The sequence below is a fragment of the Cervus elaphus genome, chromosome 19 (genome assembly GCF_910594005.1).
Source record: "Cervus elaphus chromosome 19, mCerEla1.1, whole genome shotgun sequence".
NCBI lineage: Eukaryota > Metazoa > Chordata > Mammalia > Artiodactyla > Cervidae > Cervus > Cervus elaphus.
The window spans coordinates 47,157,945-47,182,136 of record NC_057833.1 but is presented as its reverse complement, the minus strand read 5'-3'; the positions used below and the strand labels follow the sequence as shown (position 1 = coordinate 47,182,136).

At 32.2% G+C, this 24,192-nt stretch overlaps 1 protein-coding gene across 12 annotated transcripts in view; it reads right to left on the bottom strand.

The window, feature by feature from the left end:
* The window catches only part of DLG1 (discs large MAGUK scaffold protein 1), a 261,867-nt gene that overhangs the window by 26,025 nt on the left and 211,650 nt on the right, over nucleotides 1–24,192 (bottom strand). For 5 of the 12 annotated variants that reach the window (XM_043874579.1, XM_043874576.1, XM_043874584.1 and 2 more), the window contains 5 exons: nucleotides 19,917–20,031; nucleotides 14,923–15,099; nucleotides 11,559–11,628; nucleotides 7,662–7,761; nucleotides 148–189 (listed from right to left, as the gene is read on the bottom strand). In XM_043874579.1, the coding sequence (XP_043730514.1) occupies nucleotides 148–189; nucleotides 7,662–7,761; nucleotides 11,559–11,628; nucleotides 14,923–15,099; nucleotides 19,917–20,031 (504 nt within the window). Of the gene's footprint in view, nucleotides 1–147; nucleotides 190–6,946; nucleotides 6,981–7,661; nucleotides 7,762–11,558; nucleotides 11,629–14,922; nucleotides 15,100–19,916; nucleotides 20,032–24,192 lie in introns of all 12 variants that reach the window. The other 7 variants (XM_043874581.1, XM_043874583.1, XM_043874587.1 and 4 more) reach the window with 2 other exon arrangements.

Here is a 24,192-nt window from a genome sequence, read left to right as displayed (position 1 = left end):
TATAAAGTAAAGAATTTTACTTGGCTTTCCCTGACTTTAAAATAGTAAGCACCTAATTTTCACTTTTCAGAATACATCACTAAGGGAAAACCCCCACAGGATATATTACTGGAGATAACAAAAGAACAAATAACTTAAAACACTTACGGTAACTACTTTCGCTATCGCTGGCATTAGAAGTTACATGTTCTGAAATTGCAGGACAATGGAAAAAATAAAGAAAACACAGAGTCATGAGTTTAAAAAAAGCAAATTATCAAAATAAACACAAGGTGACAACAAAATGTTGAGATATAAACCACAGATATCCAAAGAGTTGTTAAAAACATTTCTGATTTTCTTTGAAAAGATTATTTCAAATAAATGAATATGAACTAGCAAGGAAAAAAATCTGTAAGCAAGGACAATGCTTCGTTTTCTGTTCAACAGTTTATGAACAAAATCTTATTATGAATGGCAAGTAGATCCTAAAATAGTCCAACTGTCAACATAAAAATCCCAATGAGAAAATGTTACTGACACCATTTACTTTAGGTCATGATACAGTAATGACTAACCAAGGAGACAAGTTATATCTGAGAAAACAGATGTCCACTATAAGGAAGTGGTATCTTAAAAAATAAATGGAAAAAAATGACCCTCCTTTTAGTTTAGTTTCTTTTGTGTTCCTGAAGAGAAATGAAAATCCACATCTGAGATCATACAGATAAAGTATTCTGGATACCACAGATTTCCTGATGCTCTAAAAAAGGTCAAATGGAACAGAATTCTAGAAGGTGGGCTTTTATTTTAAAGTAGACTGGTATTTCTGAGAAACTGCTTTGGTAAAACTGACAACAGCTGTTTTGTAAAACAAAAAGATGATAAACACACCCATATGCCTGGCCCCTCCCTTCAAAGTGACCCCATTTCATAACTTGATTGTTCAGTAACACCCAGCACTCTTCTCATGCAAATATAATCTCTAGTGTTGTCTTAGTAAGTGTTCTCCTTTGAATAAAAAGGAATTTTATCTATAAAAACTAAAATAACAAAAATTTCCATGGAAGAGAAGTAAATCTAAATTTCTTATCGTCAGGTAAAGGAAACAAAAATTAAAGGATAAGGAAAAAGCCTCGGGAGAAATATATGCTGTACCATACCAACTACACAGTCTCCTAAAAACAAGTAGCACTACTGAAAAGTTTAGAGAATGGTAAAGCTTAATTTTAGTATTGCTGTCACCATGAAAAATAAGTCTGTTATTCTAACTTGCAAAGACAAGATACAACTTTCTTAATCATTGCTATGTATATTTTAATAAAGGAGGAACATTAAAAATTATAAGGCTGAATAATACATAAACATTTTTAAAATGGTGGTTTTTTTAAAGTTTATATTTAAAAATTTCTTCTCATGTTATCACACAAATGTCAAAACAATAATTTTAAACTGTTGTATAATATTCTATTGGACTGTTAAATCATGATTTATCTATTTATTTTGCTTTAAATTGTTTTTCACAGACATCAACAATTCATTATTATGAATGTGTTCATTTATGTGGCTTTCACCTTTTGTCCTATTTCCTTAAAATTCATTCCCAAGAGTAGGAATGCCACATAGAAGAAATAAAAAGTTTTTAAATTTATACTAGGATTGGAATTACACCCTGAAATTTCTAATATATAAAAGAAAGAAATGTTAGTTATTGCACTTGAGTGAGTGGAAGGGGAGAGTAAATCAAAGTACAGAAGAAACAAATTAACCATGAGTTGACAATTAGAGAAGTTGGATAAATGAATGCTTGTGGGGTTTATTATTCCTCTACTATTGAATATATCTGACATGTTGTATACATATATACAAAGTTGAAGTAACTACATTCTATTTTCTGGGGATTTCTCTTACTTATCTTGCATTCTCTAAAATTACCAATAGTTATAAAGTAATCAAATTCAAGTTCTTTCAAGTATGCTTTAAATAACTCCTCTACAGTAAAATCTTGCTACTTAAAGCATTGCCCTTGGAATAGCATCATCACCATTGGTTGGGAGCTCATTAAACAGGTAAAATGCTCTTTCTCTGATAATTAAAAATAATCTTTTTCAAGGCATTTTATCAAAGAAAATACTCAAATATCCGATAAACATATAAAAGGTGTTCAAGCTTATTACTTATCAGGGAAATGCAAATTAAAACCACAACAGCTGACTATGTGGGAGAGGTGAGTGTGGGATGATATGAGAGAATAGCATTGAAACATGTATATTAATTACCATATGTAAAATAGATGACCAGTGCAAGTTTGATGCAAGAAGCAGGCAGGGCACTCAAATCTGGTGCTCTGGGACAACTCAGAGGGATGGGTTGGGAAGGGAGGTGGGAGGTGGGTTCAGGATGGGGGGATACCTGTATACCCATGGCTGATTCATGTTGATGTATGGCTAAAACCACCACAATACTGTAAAGTAATTAGCCTCCAATTAAAATAAATTAATTAAAAAAAACACCACAAAAGGTATCTCTATCATCCACCAGAATGACCAAAATGAAAAAACAAAAACAAAAGGTATGTCAAGTGTAGAGAAAGATATGGAGCAACTGGAACTCACATACTACTGGAGGTGGGGTAAACTGATATACCCACTTTGGAAAATTACTTGGCACTATCTACTAAAGCCTATCATATTTATATATCTGTGACTCAACAATTCATTTCCTAGGTATTTTCCCAACAGAAAGACATATATTCATACTAAAAGACATGTAAAGGAATATTCAGATTTGTAAATAAACATATATATTTAGGGCTATTTTGAATGGTGTTCCTTTGACTATTCCTTTTAGTTTAGTTTAGCCACTCAGTCGTGTCCCACTCTTTGCGACCCCATGGATTGTAGACTACCAGGCTCCTCCGACCATGGGATTTTCCAGGCAAGAGTACTACCAGTCTGGTTGGACTTCCCTGGTGGCTCAGACAGTAAAGTGCCTGCCTACAATGTGAGAGACCCAGGTTTGATCCCTGGGTCAGGAAGATCCTCTGGAGAAGGAAATAGCAACCCACTCCAGTACTCTTGCCTGGAAAATCCCGTGGACGGAGGAGCCTGGTAGTCTACAATCCATGGGGTCGCAGAGTCGGACACGACTGAGCAGCTAAACTAAAAGGATTATCAAAGGAACACCATTCAAAATAACCTTAAATATATATGTTTATTTACAAATCTGAGACAATATATGTAGTTTCATAGTTTACTTTCTTCACTTATATTGTGAGCATTTTCCACATCATTATGCTTTAATATGATTTTCAATGGTTATAAAATATTATACTGTATAATATGTCATTCTTTATCAACTACTTCCCAGCTGTAAGGCATTTTAGGGGCATTTCAATTTTGAGGGGCTGTAATTTCTAAAGATTAATGAAACACCCTGATATATAAACCTATGTCTCCACCTCTGATTACATCCTCAGGGTAAATTCTCTGAAGAGGAATTAGTAGGTCAAAAGATATGCTTTTCCAAAAATGCTGTACTAACTTACACTCCTAAAAGTAGTATGTTAAAAGCAGTCATTTCAGAGAACCATGTCCATCACTGAATACCCCTTTAAAAGAAAAGTTTGCTAAGCTGATGGGTAAAACATATCATTTTATTAATTATTAGGGCTGTTAAACATTTTTATATGTTTACTTAATTGGCTTATCTTCTGAGCACTCTTCTTGTATCATTTGTCCAGTTTTCCAATGAACAGTTAGTTTCTTACTTGATTTGTCAGAAATCTATGTGTTAAGAATATTATCCTTTTGACATAAGATAGTATAAATAGTAAACAGTATAAACAGTACAGTAAAACTCTTAAAGTTTTAATTTTTGTTTATAATGTTTTATGATCACAGCCATTTCTAATCTCTCTAGTCAAGTCTTACCTTTCTAGTCAAACATTTCTTCTTGAGACTGTATGTGTTTTTCCCTTTGTTCTCCCTAAATACTACACATCATCAGTCTCAAAGAATACTACTACTCTTACACTTACTTTTTTTTTTTTACTCTCACACATTCTTCACACAAATGAAAATAAGTCTGGCTTTGGCATCTCAGAGCTCTGTACCATTCTACTCACATAAGTCTTTAAGACAGAAAAAGATGGGATATAACAGGAAACCTACGTGCCTAACTGTAGAAGTTTCTGAGGTGTTCTACAAAATGGAAAGCTATAAAAATAAACTGTATACAAAACACAGGTACAAATCATGTCTGAAATTGTATGCTATAATTTCATTTCTGAGCACCTTATATAACCACTACTGAACTACACACACTTTTTACTCTCTTCTAAAGGAATCTTACCCAGTTTTTTTCCTCTTGAATTTTTTCAAAATTGCCTTCTTAAAACATAAAAGCTACACAGATTGCTATTTCTGGCTTTTTTACAGTAAGCTATGATGATTTAGTTGCATCCTCCCAGATTTCCATCATATTCTAATTAGTTCTGTTAGTCAAAATTAGGTTTTGAAAGACAATTTCTCTTATTGTTTCCTCTGTCAGCAGGGTAAAGCAATAATTAGATTTTCTTCTTTGTACAATCACTGAATTCTCATCTATGAAGAGTATTCTAGGGTATTTTGTTTCTCTCTGTGTTCTTTAATTAAATACCCTATTTTTTCAAAGATTGTGTGAAATTACATGCAGATGTCCATCTTTCTTGCTATTCAGTGTTATTCCACAGCTCTTCAACAGGTTTATCTGGAATAATTTTTCCTTATGTTCTCAAATCTTTCAGAGTCCTGTTCCAACAAACCTTAATGAATACCAACAAGAAGTCACACTTATTTTCTTGTATTAAAATTGCATAGAATTTTGCTTAGTTTATTCCTTGTATCCTGAACTTTGTTGTCTGGCTGCTAAGTTGTGTCTGACTCTTTGCGACTCCATGGACTGTAGTCCATCAGGCTCCTCTGTCCATTGGATTTCCCAGGGAAAAATACTGGAGTGGGTTGCCATTTCCTTCTCCAGGGGATCTTCTTGACCCAGGGGTTGAACCCACATCTCCTATACTGGCAGGTGGATTGTTTATACTACTGAGCCACCAGAGAAGCCTATCCTGAACTTTAAGATGTAGATAACTGAGGTCTTAAATAACACTCTTGACCCACCCTTCTTCCCGGTATTTTCTATTGTATAATAATTAGCATCCTGTCAGCTCCTAGTAATGTTTTATGTGATAACCTCCATCTTATCCAGTTTTAGAATTTTACTGATTTTTTTTTCTGTCTCCATCAACCTTTTCTAAATAAAATCTTCTTGATGTGATCAAGTCACCAGGTGAAAACATTCTTTCAGTTCCTGTGAGATGAAGCACAGAAACCTATCATTCAAGGAATCTTAAGTCACAACCAGAAAATAAACCAATGACATGGGTAATCAGTTATCATTTCTCATTTGTTTCTCTTTCCAAGTCCCACACCTCAATTAAAATGAGAGATGAAAATATGATGTGGTCAAGGTATAGTTTCTATTATAAAAAAATCAATAGGGGAACCAAATTCTTTGTTTAGTTCCTTTTTCCATGAGCTTTCCATAGGTCTCTGATGACTCAATAGATAACAGAAATCTGTGGGATCATTTGATGATCCATAGCACTGCATGACCATTCTCAAAATAAATTCTATAGCATTAAAGATCTGTGGAAATATTTTCCAGTTTTTGAAGATTTTCACCAATAGTTTTTCCCAAAGGAAAGAGATTTAAAAAAGGTGCCACTAGTGATAGTAAATTTGTGACTCTTGCCAGATCCTAAAAAGGCAAATGCATAAATAGCAAAGTGTGTGTAACAGAAATAATTACATATAAAGCATACTGCTTTCAATCTAATATAAACCTGTAATTATTAAAAGTTGAAATAAAAGTACCTATAGTTAAGCTTAAAAGTCCAATACAAAGTTAGCATTAATCAAGAAAAAAAATCTATGAAATTTAAAGTTTATTAACTTAGGAAGTTAAAAGATATTGGCTAAATCCTTAATGATCAACAAATTATGAAGTTTTCACAATGCTTAATAATGTAAATGGAAACAACTATTTAGAAAAAAACTTTAGCCTAAAAGACTACTTATGAGTTACTGTTACCTAAAATAATTTAGCAGTATTTGGTAAAATTTCACATTTAATCAATTTGAACACATTCACATTTAAAATTGTTTGCAAAAATGACTTATTTCATTCACTCATTCCAATATTTATTGAATGACTCCTACATATCAGACTCTAGTCCAAGCCTTACATGGAAATTAAACACTAACTAGGAAATTAAACAGGAATGATGCACACACACACACAACTCCCCCCAAACAGAGACGACATCTTGGTTAAAGAAAAAACAAAGGATAATATTTCTTATAATTCTTTTCATAACTTACATCACCATAAAAAACATGTATAAAATTTTCCTACCACACAGACTGCTATTTGAACTTGAGTTCTACAATTCTTTTCTAATATTTAAGGTCTACTGTGTTTTATAGTTTCACATTATAGCAATGCTTTTCTAACAGAATTCAAAGTCATTTTAACATGTTTTAACAAAAAACGGTGGGGTGGAATAAAACTGTAAGGATTATATTCTACCTTCTAATAATGAGGGCAGATAGTACTATGTTAAAAAAACATTAAAAGTCTTTCTTCAAATTTAAAAAATTCCTAAGAAAGTAATTGCCATAAAAATTACAAAGAGGAAAATATGAGCAGAGAGTTTTTCAAATGATGTGAAAAATGAAAAAAATTAAAGGGTATTATAGATATAAAAATCCCAAGCATATTATTAACATGAAAAATCTAAAAGCAATCTAAATCATACACCTCCTCATGCCAGATAGGCACTACCACGAGTCTCAAAATGTATCTGAAAAAGGTAGGTCTGTAGATGGAGGTAAAAAAGTAACTTGGGAGTATTTTGATCACTTACTCAGGCCTTTTGATCCCATGTCGTCAGGGATCTCCTGTAGAGAGTAGTTTCCAGAGAGCAAGCAATAAAAAGATAATCAAAGAAAATAGTTGTCAGTAATGCATAAAATTGGTGCTACAATAAGAGACAGTTCCAAGACCATTACAGGTGCACGTATCTTACAGAGCATTTCTGTGTATTTCTGAAAGTTTAATTAAGCGAATGGCTAGATATGCTCTACTAAAAGAATGTGAGTTCTATGTGAGAAGCTGATTAGGAGACAAACAAAAATTTTGACTGTTTCTTGCTATTTTAAAAGTAAAATTCAGATTGCCTACATATAATGAAGAAATAGGATAAAACAGAATGTTTTGAAAAGATCTATTATCAAAGATTGGCAACGCTATACCTAGAAATCAGTAAGAAGGTTCTGAGGTACTCATGTTTTTGTCTAAAATATTCTTTTGAGATTATGTTGTTTCTTATAAGAACCTTTACATAAAATAATTCTATTTTAAACACAGCTTAAAAATATCATTTACTTTAAGAATTCCTAAGGGGCCAGAAAAAGTTAAGATTGGTATGCAGATTAGTTTATGCTTGTTAAGCCATCCCTAGTTAAGATAAATAGTAACCTGTTGCAGCTCTTGAAACTGTCTCCATGGTAACAACCAACTGCAGGGCAGTAGGTCCCTCTACATTTATCTTCAGTTGACCACTGGATCCACATACTTACGGTCAGCATCACTTGTTTCCTGCTCACTCTGGTCCTTGTTCTTGTAGAAGGGGAATTTTCGGGAAAAGAGGTTCTTTTTACGCTTGTCATTGAATGACTGCTGAAGAAGAGAAGGAGGGGCAAAACAAAGGGATGTCTACTGTCTGTGTGTACAAAGGCCCAGCCTAGTAGCTCTGTGAAAGCTGACTCTTGTGACCACAGTGTGCAGTTTGTATATGAATTTTGCTTTAATCACATATACAGTAAACTTCTAATTTAGTATTAACTTCTCTAATTCTAACATTTTAACTGAAAGTACTGAAAAATTTAAGGAGTATAATTCAGTGATACCTAAAAATAATGAGTAAGTGCTATTTGATTAAAAAAAAAAAAAGGAAGAGTAAACCAGATTAGCTACTACTGTAGTCCAAACCAAGTTCACATCTATTTATATGAATCCATATTCTTTGAGAAGATTTATAGGTGCTCTATAGCCAAAATTACTTTAGCTATGCAAATATTTTTAATGGTTTACATAATAATCTTAATTTTCCTCTGGCTTTAGCAAATTTTTTCCTTTTCTCTCTCTGTGGCTCCAACAAACTAACAAAAAGCCACTACTAAAAAAGAGAACCAAAAAAATTAAGAAAGTTGCTAGTGTTGAAAATTTAAAACAATCTTTTTGTAAAAGAGAATTAAATAAATGCTAAATGTTTTTGCTAGCATTATTAATAAATAGGATTTATTTAGGATAAATAAATAAATTATTTAGGATTTATTTAGCATTTAGGATAACTAAATGCTTATGGCATGAAACACGAAATGGGATGAAAACTAAGATGTGTCCATCAAGTACAGAGTCCAACAAAAGAATTATCGGTGCTATCTAATCAAGGAAGAAGATTCAACTTTCCTGGCCAATTTAAATGCCATCATAACTAATGTATTAGCCTTTCAGCTCTGCCATATTATCTATTTTTCAGGTATATATAAATAAAATGGAACCCGAGTCAATCCACTGGCACCATGTCCTGAATACGGAATAAAAGGTTTGATGCCTGTAATGCCAGAAAGGCAGTTAAAATTCTAGTAGTTTATACATAATTGCTATGACAGCCAATTTGATGGTCCCTTATTGCACAGATGTCTGAAACAAGCTTTTTCCCTTCTTGAATATCCCATTTGTGCATTCAGAGTTTTAAAAGCATGTAGCACAAAGAAAGATGAGGCTAAAGAGGAACAGCTTCTTTTGTAATTTGTCACAGGCACCCATGTCTTGAAGGAAATGGCCTTGTGACACCAGGAATTACTATTATTTTTGGAAGTGGGAACAACATAAAGGATAGACATTTGTTTTAATTTTTTTTTAGTTTATTCATGTCATATGATACCATCAGTATTTTGAAGTATATCAACACCAGACGGTGTTTTTTTGGGGTATGTCTATATTTTCAGTCATGGGATGTCAGGTGATTAAAGTACTGAAATGGATTAAAGTGACTTTAAGCTCAAATTCTATTACTTGAAAAGATTTATTTTGGTAAGAATATTTATGAAAACTTTTATCTTTATCTTTTCATATCAACAGTTCAAAATTATTAAGTTCATAGTCATTAGTCAAGTGGACTGTCTTGATATTAATCTTAAAATATGAAGGCTCTGATAAAGAAAGCAGAAGTTAAAAACTAAGTTGAGGAAAAAATACTGTGGAGAAATATAAGTTTATAGTTTCATAAACTGTCAATAGCATTATTTGAATAAAAATCCTTGCATGAATCCAAATTTTAAAAAACAGAAAGAGAAGAAAACAAATTTCTGTAGGAAAAAAATTCCTGGTAATCTAACTTAGGGAAGGACTAAATTTTTTGTTCACGACAATCACTGATTTCAAATTTAGTAATAATTTTAATCCCATCCAATAAAACTGATACATTTTTAATAAAAGGTTATTTACTCCTCCTACTGCATATATAGTGGTCAGAGTCAGTTTCACAGCAAACAACCAAAAGAAACATGAAGTTTAAAATGTTTTGATTTTTGATATCTTTGCAGTTAGCCAAAATGAGATATCATAAAGATATCATAATATAGGACAGAAAGAAATGCTTGTTAGTTAAGAATGTATTAATTGTATTATATCTAACATCCTGCAGGTGAAGAATTTATTAAAAGTGAAAAATAGCACAAGCAAACAGGATGAAAATGTATAGGGAAAATATAAAACTGAAGAAACGTACTACCTCTAGTTTCTTTATATTTTCAATACAAAACAATCTGTTTAGTAACTTATTGTTATTCATGCTATACTGCAAGAGAGATAGTGCAATAAATATAAGGACTGATAAAACATTATAAATTTATGAAACATATATCAAGTATCTAAATATATAATTTCCATATGTAGTATTTCAAAATAGCTAAATGAATGTTAAAAATGTTAATGAGAATCTGAAGTGTTTTTAAAAACTCTGTACTGGAAATAAAGTCCATAACCTACCACATAAGGACAGGAAAAGAATAGCTTAGAATGGGAAATGGTATTACAGAGAGATGCAGTTCTGTATCAATGGCAAGCGTATTTTTACCCCACTCAGTACCATGCATACTTTGGGTGCTGTGTTAGAACACAGTGACTGTGTATAAAGTTGGTTATAGTCAACAAACAAGACTAAGATTTAAATATGTCGTTAATTCAGTTAACTTCTTACAGTTTGAAAGAAAAGTTACAACATGCAATTTCTTTTTCAATGCACTGACAATGTATTTACTAAAATATTTTAAAAGACATTATAAAACGAGCATGAAAATCACTGTATATATTTCAAATCCTGAGCATTTACTTGAGGATATTTTTCTTCAAAGATTTTCTATTTCAAATATTACTTCAGATTATACTATATGATTTTGTATTTTCTGAAAAGTACAAATAAATTTAAAAGAAACTTATCATTCCCAAAATAACTGAATACATTATACAATTTACTGAGATTTAATTTCTTTGATCAAGGACCATATTCCTTTAAAATATTAAAACTTTGAATGCTTAATATCAGACATGTACAAAGAGTAGGATTAATTTACTTGCAGAGTAAATTTTCCATATTCTTTTGAAAGTTGATCAAAAGATGTATAAAACATTTGTTTTAGATGTAAAAATCCCCAAATATAAAACATTGCTATAAACAGTATTTCAACACAGTATGTGGTCAGCTCTTTCTTCAGGCTTCTTGCTAGAATATTCCATCGCAGTATTTACACACATACTACAGGATGAAGCCTGTGATATCATCCATTGACGTTCACCAGATTCAAGAAGGACTTTACATGAAAACAAAAATACATCTAAAATATATATATAATAATTTTGATATATTTCTTGCCCATTTACAAAGTCCTCCTTTTGACTGTCCCTTTATTTCCTTAATATAAAAATTCATATTGATTTAAACATTTGAAATATGGATTCTATTAATAAGTAATATTAGGAATAAAGCAGGAAAAGAACAAGGTAATTTCCACACTTGCAAAACCCCATAAACTTACATTATGAACTAGTTAATAATTTGGGGGGACCTATTTTCTCAGAAGATGTATTATTAGTTATGGCAATTAATACTGTTGACACAAGTTTCTAAATAACTGTTCATCTGTGTGAAGGCTGAATTCATTTCACTTACAAAAATAACAACCAAAAGTATGTTAAGAATATATCAAATGACAATTTTGACAATCTGGAAAAGTCTGTGAAATGGGTGCTTTCATTTAATAAATTGCTTACTTGAGCAAATTTCTATTATTGTGAACCACCAATGGCAAGAGCTGTTAATAGTTAATTCTTATGGCGAGGTCCTTCTAACTTTAATAATGTAGCTCAAAGAAGAATTATGAAAAAGTCAATAAGAGATTTCATATACGCACCCCTTTATCTCCTCTTGCTTTAGAATTGAATTTCACTGTTTTTAATCGGGCTCGTTCTTTCTTCTCAACCCTGGTAAAGGACAGATTATTTTTTAAGTATAATAAACATATTCAAGGCTCTAACTAGAAATCATCAGGATTGCTACTTTAATATGGAGCATTTTTATATTCTAAAGCCTTTAAAAGTCATTTGCATCTCACAATAACAATTTCTGAGGAATGAAATATAGGGCTCATTTTATTATGAAACAAAACCACTTGTGAAGTACAAGTATGTATACTTATATATGCACTCAAATCCATAACTATACTGAAATTATTATGATGCACCACTTCTGAGTTCAGCAATTTTCCAGGTTTTCCATTTGTTCTTGTTTTTGAATACTTAGCTTATGGAACACATATGCTAAGAACTCAGTGTCAGAGAGAAAGCAAATGAAGTAAAATGTTAACAACTGAGGAAAGCAGATGAAGGAAATGTGGGTATTCTTTGTAGTATTCTTGTATTTCTTTTGTACTTATATTTTCTGCAGCTCTGAAATTTTTAAAAATAAAAAGGAGGGAAATAAAAACATTTAAGCTTAATTCATTTTTTTTCCCCCAGGGTCTCATCACTGAACAATTTAAGCTTAATTCCAATGATATATTTGTATAAATACATAAATAACCACTTACAGTACACAAAATAGAGTTTTAAAGTATCTTTGGAAGGATACAGAAGAAATGGTAACCTTAGTTAACTTCTCAGGGAAGAAGGTGAAATGGGTGGGTGGGGAACAGGGTTCAGAGGGGCTCTGTACAGCTGTTAAATCTTTTGAATTTTAAACCTTGTTGAAAGTGTTACCTTTGAAACAAGCAAGCAACATACTACAACAACGTATATAGTGTACAATCTCCAGCCATGTATGAATATTGCAACCAGCATGAATCTTGAAAAATTTCATACAAATTAAGCTTTATAAACCCTTGATTTCAGCATTGCAGTTATATTAGTATACAGCAGAAAAACCTACCCAAAAGCCTATGAATAAATGCATTATCTTTCATTTTTTATTATCTAACTATAAAGTTTTACCATGGGTACAGAAGAACCCTAGCAGTCACGGATTTAAAATTTGTTTTTACTATTCCAGAGCAACCCTGAGGGTCCATGATAGGAATAATTAATTTATAATTTTGCCAAGACACTTATTCAGGGCACTGAAAAACTAACACTTATTACAACTCAAATGGCTTTGTTTTCTAATCATTATTTTGCTTACTAAATAGTTAAGTGACTTCAACTGTGTTTGTCAATACTGTTCCCGAAAGAAAGCTAAGAACTGTAGGAACTCCAAGTCCTTGTGCTATTATTAGACTTAAAGATGTCTAAGAAAGATAACATTCTATGTAAGAAAATACAAGTTTAGAATCCACTGAAGGATGAAATGGCATAATTGGCTGTGATTTCATACTGTAATTTATGGCAGGAAAATTATGTTCTATATTATTATTCATGAATTTGGGGATTTGTAGAGGTGTCAAGGTGTATCTCTTTTATCACTTATGGCTTCAAAATCCAACCTCATACAATTTTTATACAAAAGGAAAAATATCTCTTTCCACCAAAGTCAGCTATATTTCTCATTTGTTGCAGACACAGGTAAAGCCTTTGCAAGATAAAAGATTTCAAGAGATAAAGACAATTTTTAGAAACTCTGACCTTGATATTTACGATGCGAGGTTTCTTTTGACTCAACAAGGCACAGAGGTGGCATTTCTGTGTTTAAAGGAATACTATATTCTATTCTAGGGAAGAAGTTATGCTGAGGGTTGCATTGCTAAAAGAGGAGTTGTCACCAAATAGTTGGATCTTGCTAAAAATATGGATCTAGCCAACAACAGTCATAAATTCCAAAACCACAATTACAGAGATCTTGGCAATATTTCAACATTTGTACTCTTCAAAGTCTATCAACAGATGTACAAATATATATATGGTAGAGAGGTTTATAAACAGGAATATGATTTGGCATAAGTATCAATTCAGAGTCTCAACAAAATAAGTATAAGTCCAATTTATGGCTATCTGAAAACTTTTAAGTTTTAGGCAGTTATTTGGCTGAATCAGATCTCATATACAAGTTCTTTTGGGGAAATTATGAACTGACGTTTTAATATCTTTCCCATAAAAGTAGATACATTCAATAACATTCCATTGACCTCAGAGAGGGTTGTTGGGATCACCTTTTTCAAAGAAACTCTGCACTTAACCACTTATGCCACTAGATGGTAAGTATGCATCAGTGAGTGAATCACTACAATAACCAGTTAAAACAAAGAGGGAAGACTACTGAATGCACGGATGGTTCTAAATTAAACAAGAAAAAGAGATGATATCTAAAAGAAATATCTAAAAATCTAAAATATCTAAAAGAAAATTTTAGATATTTCTAAAAATTTTGCATTTAAAATGCTTTCTTTTTTTTAATCTAGAAGAGGCAATTCACACAATCAAAACCCCTGAAAATTTGAGTTTTAACACCACCTACATGGGAAAACTCATAGCTCAGAATCTGCCTGCAAAGCAGGAGACCTGGGTTTGATTCCTGGGTCAGGAAGATCCCCTGTACAGAGGAGCCTGGCAGGCTACAGTCCATGGGGCTGCAAGAGTCGGAATGACTTAGCAACTGAAATCAAACCACCACATGGGAAAACTATAGAGGTTTTTAATTCTTTCTCCACTGGTATAGATCTGTGGCACAGTGACTTAAAATATACCTACTTTGTTTTTAACAACAAGTAGGACCTTTAGAGAAATTTCTATTTGGAGGCTTCATATTCTCTTGGTTAAAATATAAGTGAAAATTTTGTAAATATAAGTAAAATATTGGTTAAAATATAAAGTGAAAGAAAGTGAAAGTCTCTCAGTTGTGTCTGACTCTTTGTGACGCCATGGACTATACAGTCCATTGGATTCTCCAGGCCAGAATACTGGAATAGGTAGCCTTTCCCTTCTCCAGGGGATCTTCCCAACCCAGGGATCGAACCCAGGTCACCTGCACTGCAGGTGGATTCTTTACCAGCTGAGCCACAAGGGAAGCCCAAGAATACTGGAGTGGGTAGCCTATTCCTTCGCCAGTGGATCTTCCTGACCCAGGAATCGAACCGGGGTCTCCTGCATTGCAGGCGGATTCTTTACCAAATGAGCTATCAGGGAAGTCCAGTTACAATACAAGGTGAATAGAATTAAACGGCTGTGAAACACAATATAAAACACACAAGCATAAAATCATCACTTCAGTAAAAGAAATATAAAAAATCCCAGCAATTATTCACGTTGTCCAATTTTCAAGTGGTAAGAGTCTAACAGACTTATATTTACCTGCGTTTACTGGGAATCACCCCAACTTCATCACTTTCACCAGCTGGTGTAACCTGTCTGGCTTGCCACCATTCATCATCAGAAGCATTAATAACATGGAGGATATCTCCAAATTTGAAGTTCAATCCCTGACTAGGAAGGCCACTGTCTTTAGTCTTGTCATAATCAAAGAGGGCCCTAGATTAAGAAGAAAAAAGTCTGCATTTCTTATAATGATATTATCAATATTAAATAAACAGGATCCTAAAAGTATATATATATAATTTAGGTAGATATGCCAAGCTCAATTTTCTTTTATATACAAGAAGACAATGATTAAAAAGAAATAGCAAAATTAACTTGTTGTGGTAACAGACATACTATTCTCTCAATAGTGTATGAGAAATTTAAAATATTGTATGAGAAAATAAAAAAACATACTTTTAGTACAATCCAATAGCAAACTATATTGAATTCTAAAATGAAGACAAATCTGGTGAGTTGCTCTAAATTAATAATGTAAATATTAAAAGAGACTCTCACTCTCCTCTTTGACTAGACACACTTGGGAGAACAAATTTCCTGACTGATCTGATTCATCATTTGTGGACTGTAAGGCTAGAAGAACAGAGTGATTATTTTCCCAGGTAAGTATTTCTTTCATTTGTTCATAAAACCATAGTGTTAACCAGGGTTTTCAGAGTCAATAACAATGATGAAAACTAATAATACATGACTATATGATGACTTAATAGTTGCCAACTGTTTTGGAAAAAATATTGTAATAATTTAACATAATAATTTCAAAATGTTAGGAATATTTTAAAATTTGATAACAAGAAAATAATGTCCTACTACTTAATTAGTGTACAATATTTAAAGAAATTAAAATTCTTATATTCAAAAAACTTCTCTCAAGAGTAGAGGAAGGATCCCAACAACTACATTTAAAATATAATTAATTGATTCTTTTGTTTTAATTTGGCAACAGGAAATTAGGATACAAATCATATTCCTTTTCATGCTACTCAACTTTTAAGAAGCTGTCTCTTGAAGTAAAACTGAAGAGGGGTGAAATGAATTGACAGCTAAATGAATGAACTAGTTAATGCTTTTCAAATATGTTCTTTCAAGTCTTTTCAGAGGCTAACAGTGTAAAGGAAATAGGTGAATCAAAAGTGGGAAGGTTTACATAAACATATATTAAAACATATACTACACATTGGATTTTATTTGAAGAAAGAATTCTAAAAGTATAGAATTCTTCTGTAAAAATTAAGATTATAAATGATATAAATGCTAAAGTCATTACTTCAATAAATTCTGAATACTGAGGAAGCATCTTTCTATTGGAAAAATAGAGTTAACATAAAAAAACAAAGGTTTGATATAGTCAGGTATTTACTATTTATTTAAAAAGGTAAAGACAAAGATGATGAAGATACAAATAAACAGAATACAAGATAACAGAGTAGCTTAAGGGGTAGAACAAATGCCACAAGACATTCAGAAAAGGGAAAACTATACCTTAACATTTTTATTATCATAAATTAAACTTCTGAATTACAAAATCAATACAACTATATTACTGATAAGCAATGGAGAAACTCACAATTTCTACCCCCTATGTTAACATTTAAACTTTGCCTTTTAGTATTTTGATTCATAAAAAAAGGGAAGTACTCATGGAATACTTATGTGGGTTATTAATCATAAGAATTAATGAACACTTGTTAATCTACTATCTAACCTAAAGGTTTCTACATAAAACTTTTATCAGTGACTCACATTCACCTATGTATTTTTTCCCTCGATCCTGCTTTCCTCAGATTGAGTTAAGCGCTAATTAGAGTATAACCACTATTCTGAATACAGAGTTTATTATTTCCTTGCTCTTTACCCTTTTTTGCTGTTGGTTTGATTTTACCACACACATATGGATGACTATGTATTTATGTATGATTTTACTTGTTTTAGATCTTTATAAAAAAGCACCATACTGTACATAGTCTATTGTAGCCTTAACTTCATTCTTACTTTTGAAATTAAAAATATATCTACCAACAAGAACCATAAGACTTCTGGTTAATTATGGCAGATTGGCTACATGTGTCTACAGGCATGCCTCATTTTATTGTGTTTCACTTTATTGCACTTGGCAGATATGGTGTATTTTTTTTCCCCCACAAATGGAAGGCCCCTGTGTTGGTCTGGCATGACTACTGGTGTCATTTTTCTGACATTTGCTCATTTTGCGTCTCTGTGTCACATTTTGGTAATTCTCCCAATACTTCAAACTTTTTCATTAATATATTTATTATGGTGATCAGTGATCCTTAATTTTACTATTGTAATCATTTTGGGGTATCACAAACCATGCTTTTTAAGATGGTAACTTGATAAATGTCTGTGTTCTGAATGCTCCACCAATTGGCCCTTTTCCCCACCTCTCTCCCTTCTCCTTGGGCCTCCCTACTCCGAGATATGACAATATTGAAATTGGGCCACTGAAAAGCCTCTTAAAAGGCCACTGACGGCCTCTTAAGTGTTCATGTGAAAGGAAGAGTCACATGTCTCTCACTTTAAATCAGAAAAAAGTTATGCTTGGTGAAGAAGGCATGTTGAAAGCTAAGACAGGCCAAAAGCTAGGCTTCTTGCATTACTAGTAAGCCAAGCTGAAAAAAAACGAAGGTTCTACTTGAGTACACACAGGAAAAACAAGAAAGTGAAAAAGGCTTATTGCTGATACTGAGAAAATTTTAGAGGTCTAGATAGAATATCAAACCAGCCATAACATTCCTTTGAGCCAAAGTGTAACTCAGAGCAAGGCTGAAGCTCTTCAATTCTGTGAAGGCTGAGAGAAGTGGGCAAGCTGCAAAAGTTTGAAGTTTGGTTCCTAAGGTTTCAGGAAAGAAACCGTCCCTACAACATAGAAGTGCAAGGTAAAGCAGCAGGTACTGATGTAGAAGCTGCAACAAATTATCCAGAAGATCTAGCTAGGATAAGTAATGAAAGTTGTTACACGAAACAACAGACTTTCAATGTGGACAAAACAGACTTCTATTGGAAGAAGATGCCATCTAGAACTTTTATAGCTAAAGAGAAGTCAATGCCTGGCTTCAAAACTTCAAAGGGCAGGCTGATTCTCTTGTCAGGGCTTAATGCAGCTGTGAGTTTAAGTTAAGCCAATGCTTATTTACCATTCTGAAAATCCAAGGGTCTTTAAGAACTATGCTAAACCTACAGTGACTTCTGCCTGTGCTCTAGAATTGAAATAACAAAGCCTAGATGACAGTATGTTTGTTTACAACATGGTTTACTGAGTATTTTCAGCATACTGTTAAAAACCTACTGCTCAAAAAAGATTTCTTTCAAAATGTTACTGCTAACTGACAATGTACTTGGTCACCCAAGAGCTTTGATGGAGATGTACAATGAGATGAATGTTATGCTGAGACAACTTCCATTCTGTAGACCATGGATCAAGGAGTAATTTTGACTTTAGATGTCATTAAGAACATTGTTGATTCATGGGAAGAGGTCAAAATGTCAATATTAATAGGAGTTTGCATGAAGTTGATTCCAGTCTTCATGGATGACTTTGAGGGGTTTAAGACTTTAGCAGAGGAAGTAACTATATACATGGTAGAAACAGAAAGAGAACTAGAATGAGAAGTGGAGCCAGAAGATGTGGCTGAACTGCTGCAATCCTATGATAAAACTTGGAAAGATGTTTAAACTCAAAGGATGAGGATGCTTGTGGATGAGCAAAGAAAGTGGTTTCTTGAGGTAGAATCCACTCCTGGTGAAGATGCAGTGAAGCTTATTGAAATGACAACAAGGTATGGGAACATTATATCAACTTACTTGATAAAGCAGCAGCAAAATTTGAGAGAATTGACTGTAATTTTGAAAAAAGTTGACTGTGGTTAAAATACCATCAAGCAGCATTACATGCTCCAGAGATATTGTTCATGAAAGGAAGAGTTATCAATTTGGCAAATTCTATCACTGTCTTATTTTAAGAAATTGCCACAGCCACCTCAAACCTTTAGCAACCACCTCCCTGATCAGTCAGCAATCATCAACATAGAGGCAGGACCTTCCATCAGAAAAAAAATTTTTTTAATTGCTTAAGGCTCGTTGAAAATTAGCATTTTTTTTAGCAATAAAGTATTTTAAAATTGAGATTATATTTTTGAAGAGCCATAATGCTATTGTACATTTATAGGCTACAGAACAGTGTAAATATAAGTTTTATATGCACTGGGGAACCAAAACATTCATGACTTCTTTTATTGTGATATTCACTGTACTGTGGTCTGCAACTGAACCTGCAAAATCTCTCAAGTAATGCTTGCATTTTCTTTCCATCCTGAAACTCACTAAAATGACAAAAACAACAACAACAAAAGATAAGTACAAAAGAGAGATGACAGCAGGAGAAGACAGAGTTTAACATGGTTTTGAATGATGGTAAATGGCGTACCTGAAGAGAGGGACTGAACTAAAATAACCGAAGTTAAGATTTATTTACTCCACAAGACCCTAGAAATGTTCACAAATTAGAAATGCACACTATCCAGGTAGGCAGAGATAAATTACAGCAGTGAAAAGAGAAGGACTGGTAGAAATTATCATAGTAATTAAGTGTTACTCAAACAAAGAATATTTTATTATAAAAAAGATACCGGAAAAGAAAACTGTTGGATGATATGTCATAACAACTTAAAAAAATTTCTAGTCCTTATGTACTTTGTCTTTATCATACTATTATTATTCAAGAGGTTATATAACTTTCATTAATAAAATTATAATAATATTCCCAAAGACATACTACTCCTAAAAGACATACTATCAGGAAATCAATCATAAAAAAAATTTCCTTGGTTTTCAATACTGCATTTTCCTTGCAATATACTTTTCTACAGTGAAAACTAATCATAGTGAAAATCCTGAAAGAACTTGCATGCATAAATGAAGACTGCTATAACTAGAAATTAAAAAAAGTTTACCTGACATAGAGGGATCGCTTCTGGCTAGTTCGAAGAGAACCTGAACCTGAACTAATGCTACTATTCATCATCTGCTCCCGTAAGTCATGTATTTTGGCTTCAAAACGACTGTATTCTGATAGAAGAAAAAAGAAAAGTAAATTCATATTTTATATCCAAAAAAATTACTTGAAGATAAAGTATTAAATATGTAAGCTGTCTTAAAATTGATTAAATGTGGTCAGACTCTTAAGAGAGTAATCTATACAAGATTTTGCCTAATATGTAAATTTCAAAACATAACAATCTTCTAAATGTACCATAAATTAGAACTGGCTGAGAATAGTATTTTCAGTACACTATTTTAGAGCTCATATCACATTTAATAAATTAAAAGACAATCTCCATGCATCAAATAGCAGTATTAATCTTACTTTAGTGTTGAATTTAACTGTAAATTTTAAAAAGTAGGATTTATTCTAATTTCTATACTGAAAAAAGAAGTCTAAAATAATTTACACTAGACACTTTGTTTACTGACTTTTTCCCTATGAAGAAGTCAGCTAATTATATTTTCACATTATACAATGTGAGCAGAGTCAGTAATATGGGAAAAATATGCCTTAGAAGCTAATGAAATTAACTTTACTTCAACTCATTTTATAATTTACAAATTTTCAAAACAGCAAACTAAGACACAAAAAGCAATCTGAAGGAATAAAATATATTATTCAAGATAGTTTTTATACAAAAACAAATGATTTTGAAGATGGATGATTTTAAATTATTCCATACATTAAAAACTACCAAAACTATTAATAATAACAAGTTTATAATCACTTAAAAAATACTACAATTACATGGTTATACCCACTTATACCTTTTTCTCTATTTACAATGACCAATTGTCTAACAGACAAGTCAGATACCATCAGATTTTCTTATAAAACCAGTATCATAACAAAAACAAGTTATGTCTGGAGTGTGTGTAGTTTAAGAAGACAAAAAGTAAACATGATTATTGCTGCATTGCTCTTCGTTTTACCACAGTCACCAAATTTATTTGCTGGATACCAAGACTAATTAACTGTAGCCTGTCAGGCTTGTCTGTCCATAGGATTTTTCAGGCAAGAATACTGGAGTGGTTTGCCATCTCCTTCTCCAGGGGATCTCTCTGACCCAGAGATCAAACCTGTGTCTCCTGCAGGTGGATTATTCCTTACCTGCTGAGTCACTGGGGAAGCCAACTGAAGCAACAATTCATCAAAAAACTCAAAAATATTTAAATGTTCACAATAATATATATTCTTTTATTGTTCTTTAAAAATATAATAGAAAATTTAAAGTATAAAAATTAGTAGACTGATTAGTAAAAATGAATCCCTGACAATTCAACAATTATCACCTCATGGCAAATCTTTAGGCTGTGAAGACACAGCTAAGACACAGATTGATGAATGAAGACATAGGTTAAAAATATGAAGTGAATCTTGAGTTTACACTGGCTCTTCTAATTAAAATTAGTACCATTAGGTTTTTACTTAATCTCTTTTATCTCTAAATGCTTTCTTACATATGAAGAATCCTGGTTCTCAACACACTGGGGATAACAGAATTACAGTACTCCATCACAACTTACTTGTTTATAATAGCAACATTACAATCATTACACAATCACTGAAAATAGTTAACTATCTTCCCTAGTTCTTTTTATTTTGGAGTATGTTCTGTTAGAATTATACAGTTGAACAGCATTTTAAAATCACTTGGAATATTCCTTCCTAGGTGTGAATGCTACCAGATGGATATACATCAAGGTTCATTTGTTCATTTTTATTTTCAACTTCACTTTTTAGGGGTCGCTTTGTAAACTTTCCATTTTTTTTTTTATACATAGGTAAAATAGTTCCAAAGTCAAATCTATAAAACAAGGATATTAAACAAAGATATCCCTTTCTCCCTACCCTATTCTGGTCATTATAAACATTTAAAGAAAGGTTTATCCTTCCATTTAAAATAAGTAAATATATGTTCACACAAATATGTTTACACTTATTCTATATTATTTTAGTAAACATATACTTTATTTATACATATTTTGTAATTATGTGTATATGTACACACACATATATGTATTGCTCCTTCCTTAATAAACCGTAACATACACATTTCTCCCCCTTGCTTATTTTATTCAATAATAAGTATAGCAGCGGTCTTACTGCAGTAATAGTAAGAATGCTCCACACCATATACAGATGTCCCTCCTTTTTTTTTTTTATAGCTACGTGGTTGTTTTATTTCTAACCTCTGTCTCTGTTACAAGAAGATACTGTATAGGGTTAGATTTTGCTTTACTATCAAATCTGAAAATTGTTTTCTTGAAACAATTAAGGTGAGTTAATTTTTGATATGACTGAAGTGTGTGTGAACTCCAGTTCTATTCATACTATTCTATGTTTATATGTTGAATATATATGAATATATTTACAAATATGCCTTTTATATAAATAGCCTGAGGCAGATTATATATTCCAAGGATGCCTGGCATCCCATATGGTCTTGTACTATGTGACCTTGCCATTTCCCATCAAGAGGTGAAGTCTAATCCCCTTCTTCAATTTGGGCTGGTCTTACGACTTAACTCTAAGCAAGTGAATGTGGTAGAAATGATCATATGTGACTTTCCTGGTTAGATCAGTAGAGTCTGTGGAACTTTTTCCTGGTTCTTATGGGGTGCTTGAACTGGAGGAAGCCAGGGATCATGTAAGAAGTCCAAGCACCGCTCTGTAGAGGTCATGCAATAATGCTCTGAGCCTAAACCTTTAGCTGGTACCAACAAAGTCACAAGAAAAGGAGAGAGAAGCCATTCTAGACCTTCCAAAGTAGCTTATCCATCTGCTGAATCCCATTAAGTGACTTCAGTCTATGCCACAAGGACCATCTAAGCCAAAATTCTGGCTGAATTCCTAACCTACTGAATCCATAAAATGATTGCTATCTTAATCCACTGAGCTTTAGGGGTAGTTATGAACTAACAGTAACTAGAACACAATCTCACTGTGTAGTCTATGTTTTTGTTCACAAATATACACACACACACATGGACAAGCCTTTCTAAGTTTATAAATATACACACACACACTAGATTCCTAAACAAGGGATCATATATATTATTTAAATATAATATATAAAAAATTTATATAAAATTTATATTTTACTAAACATGTTTATAAAACATTTATATACACTTAATAAAATATATCTACATAAAAATTATATATTTATAAAAGTGAATATATAAACATAAAATTAGGAAGCTTTATTCTGTTGTTCTAATGATAACCCTTTGTTTGGATTTTGACCCCTACTATGAGCAATCTCCCCAAATCTGATTTGAAACATTATTCTTTTATGTTAATAACTTCAAAGCTATCAGAAAGTTTATTCTATGTTAATATTATCTTCAATTCTACCCCCACGTTCTGATAACTGCATTTTCTCCAAATTGTCACAGCATACAGTTTTTTCATATTATACACTCTTTTCCTTATAACTATCTTAATTACTAACATCAGTCTTTATATCAGTATCTCTTCCATCATCTTGGGTGTCTGAAGTTTGTTCTTTCTTCTCAGGAAGGGTTTATGTGAACTCCAATTCTTCACTAATATATTTGACTGCAGTCTTTATATTTCAAGCCAGTTTGTTTCAGTTTCTTTCTCTGATTCTTAAGTATACTGACTGCACTGTCTCCTATAAACTACTGCTGATGAAGTTCTGATGAAAACTTCATTTTCTTTTCTTTAAAAAACCTTTTTTGAGGGCCTGCAATTTCACCAACATATTTTTAATTTCAATAATTTTATTAGAATATTTCTCAGTGATTGTTATCACCTTAGGTACCTGGACAATCCTTTTGACCTTCTGATATGCAGTTTTAATTTTTTTTTAATTTTAGAAAAGTTTTCCTGTTTATACATTTTTGTTTAGTTGTACTGGTTTTTTCCTATGAGATTCCTATTATATGTATGTCGAATATTCTTTGCCAACTTTCTGTATCTGTCACTCTCAAATCCATTATTATTTTTTAAAAGATTAATATACTTTTCAAAATTGAAGTAATCACAAACTGTTTTTCCTGAACCATTTGAGAGTAACTTGCTATCATGATGTCTCATCACTCTTGAATTCTCAGTGTATATTTCCTACAAATAAAGATGTTTTTTAATACAATCACAAAACCATCAAAATTAAGAAAGCAACATTAATACATTACTACATCATGCTCACATTCAAG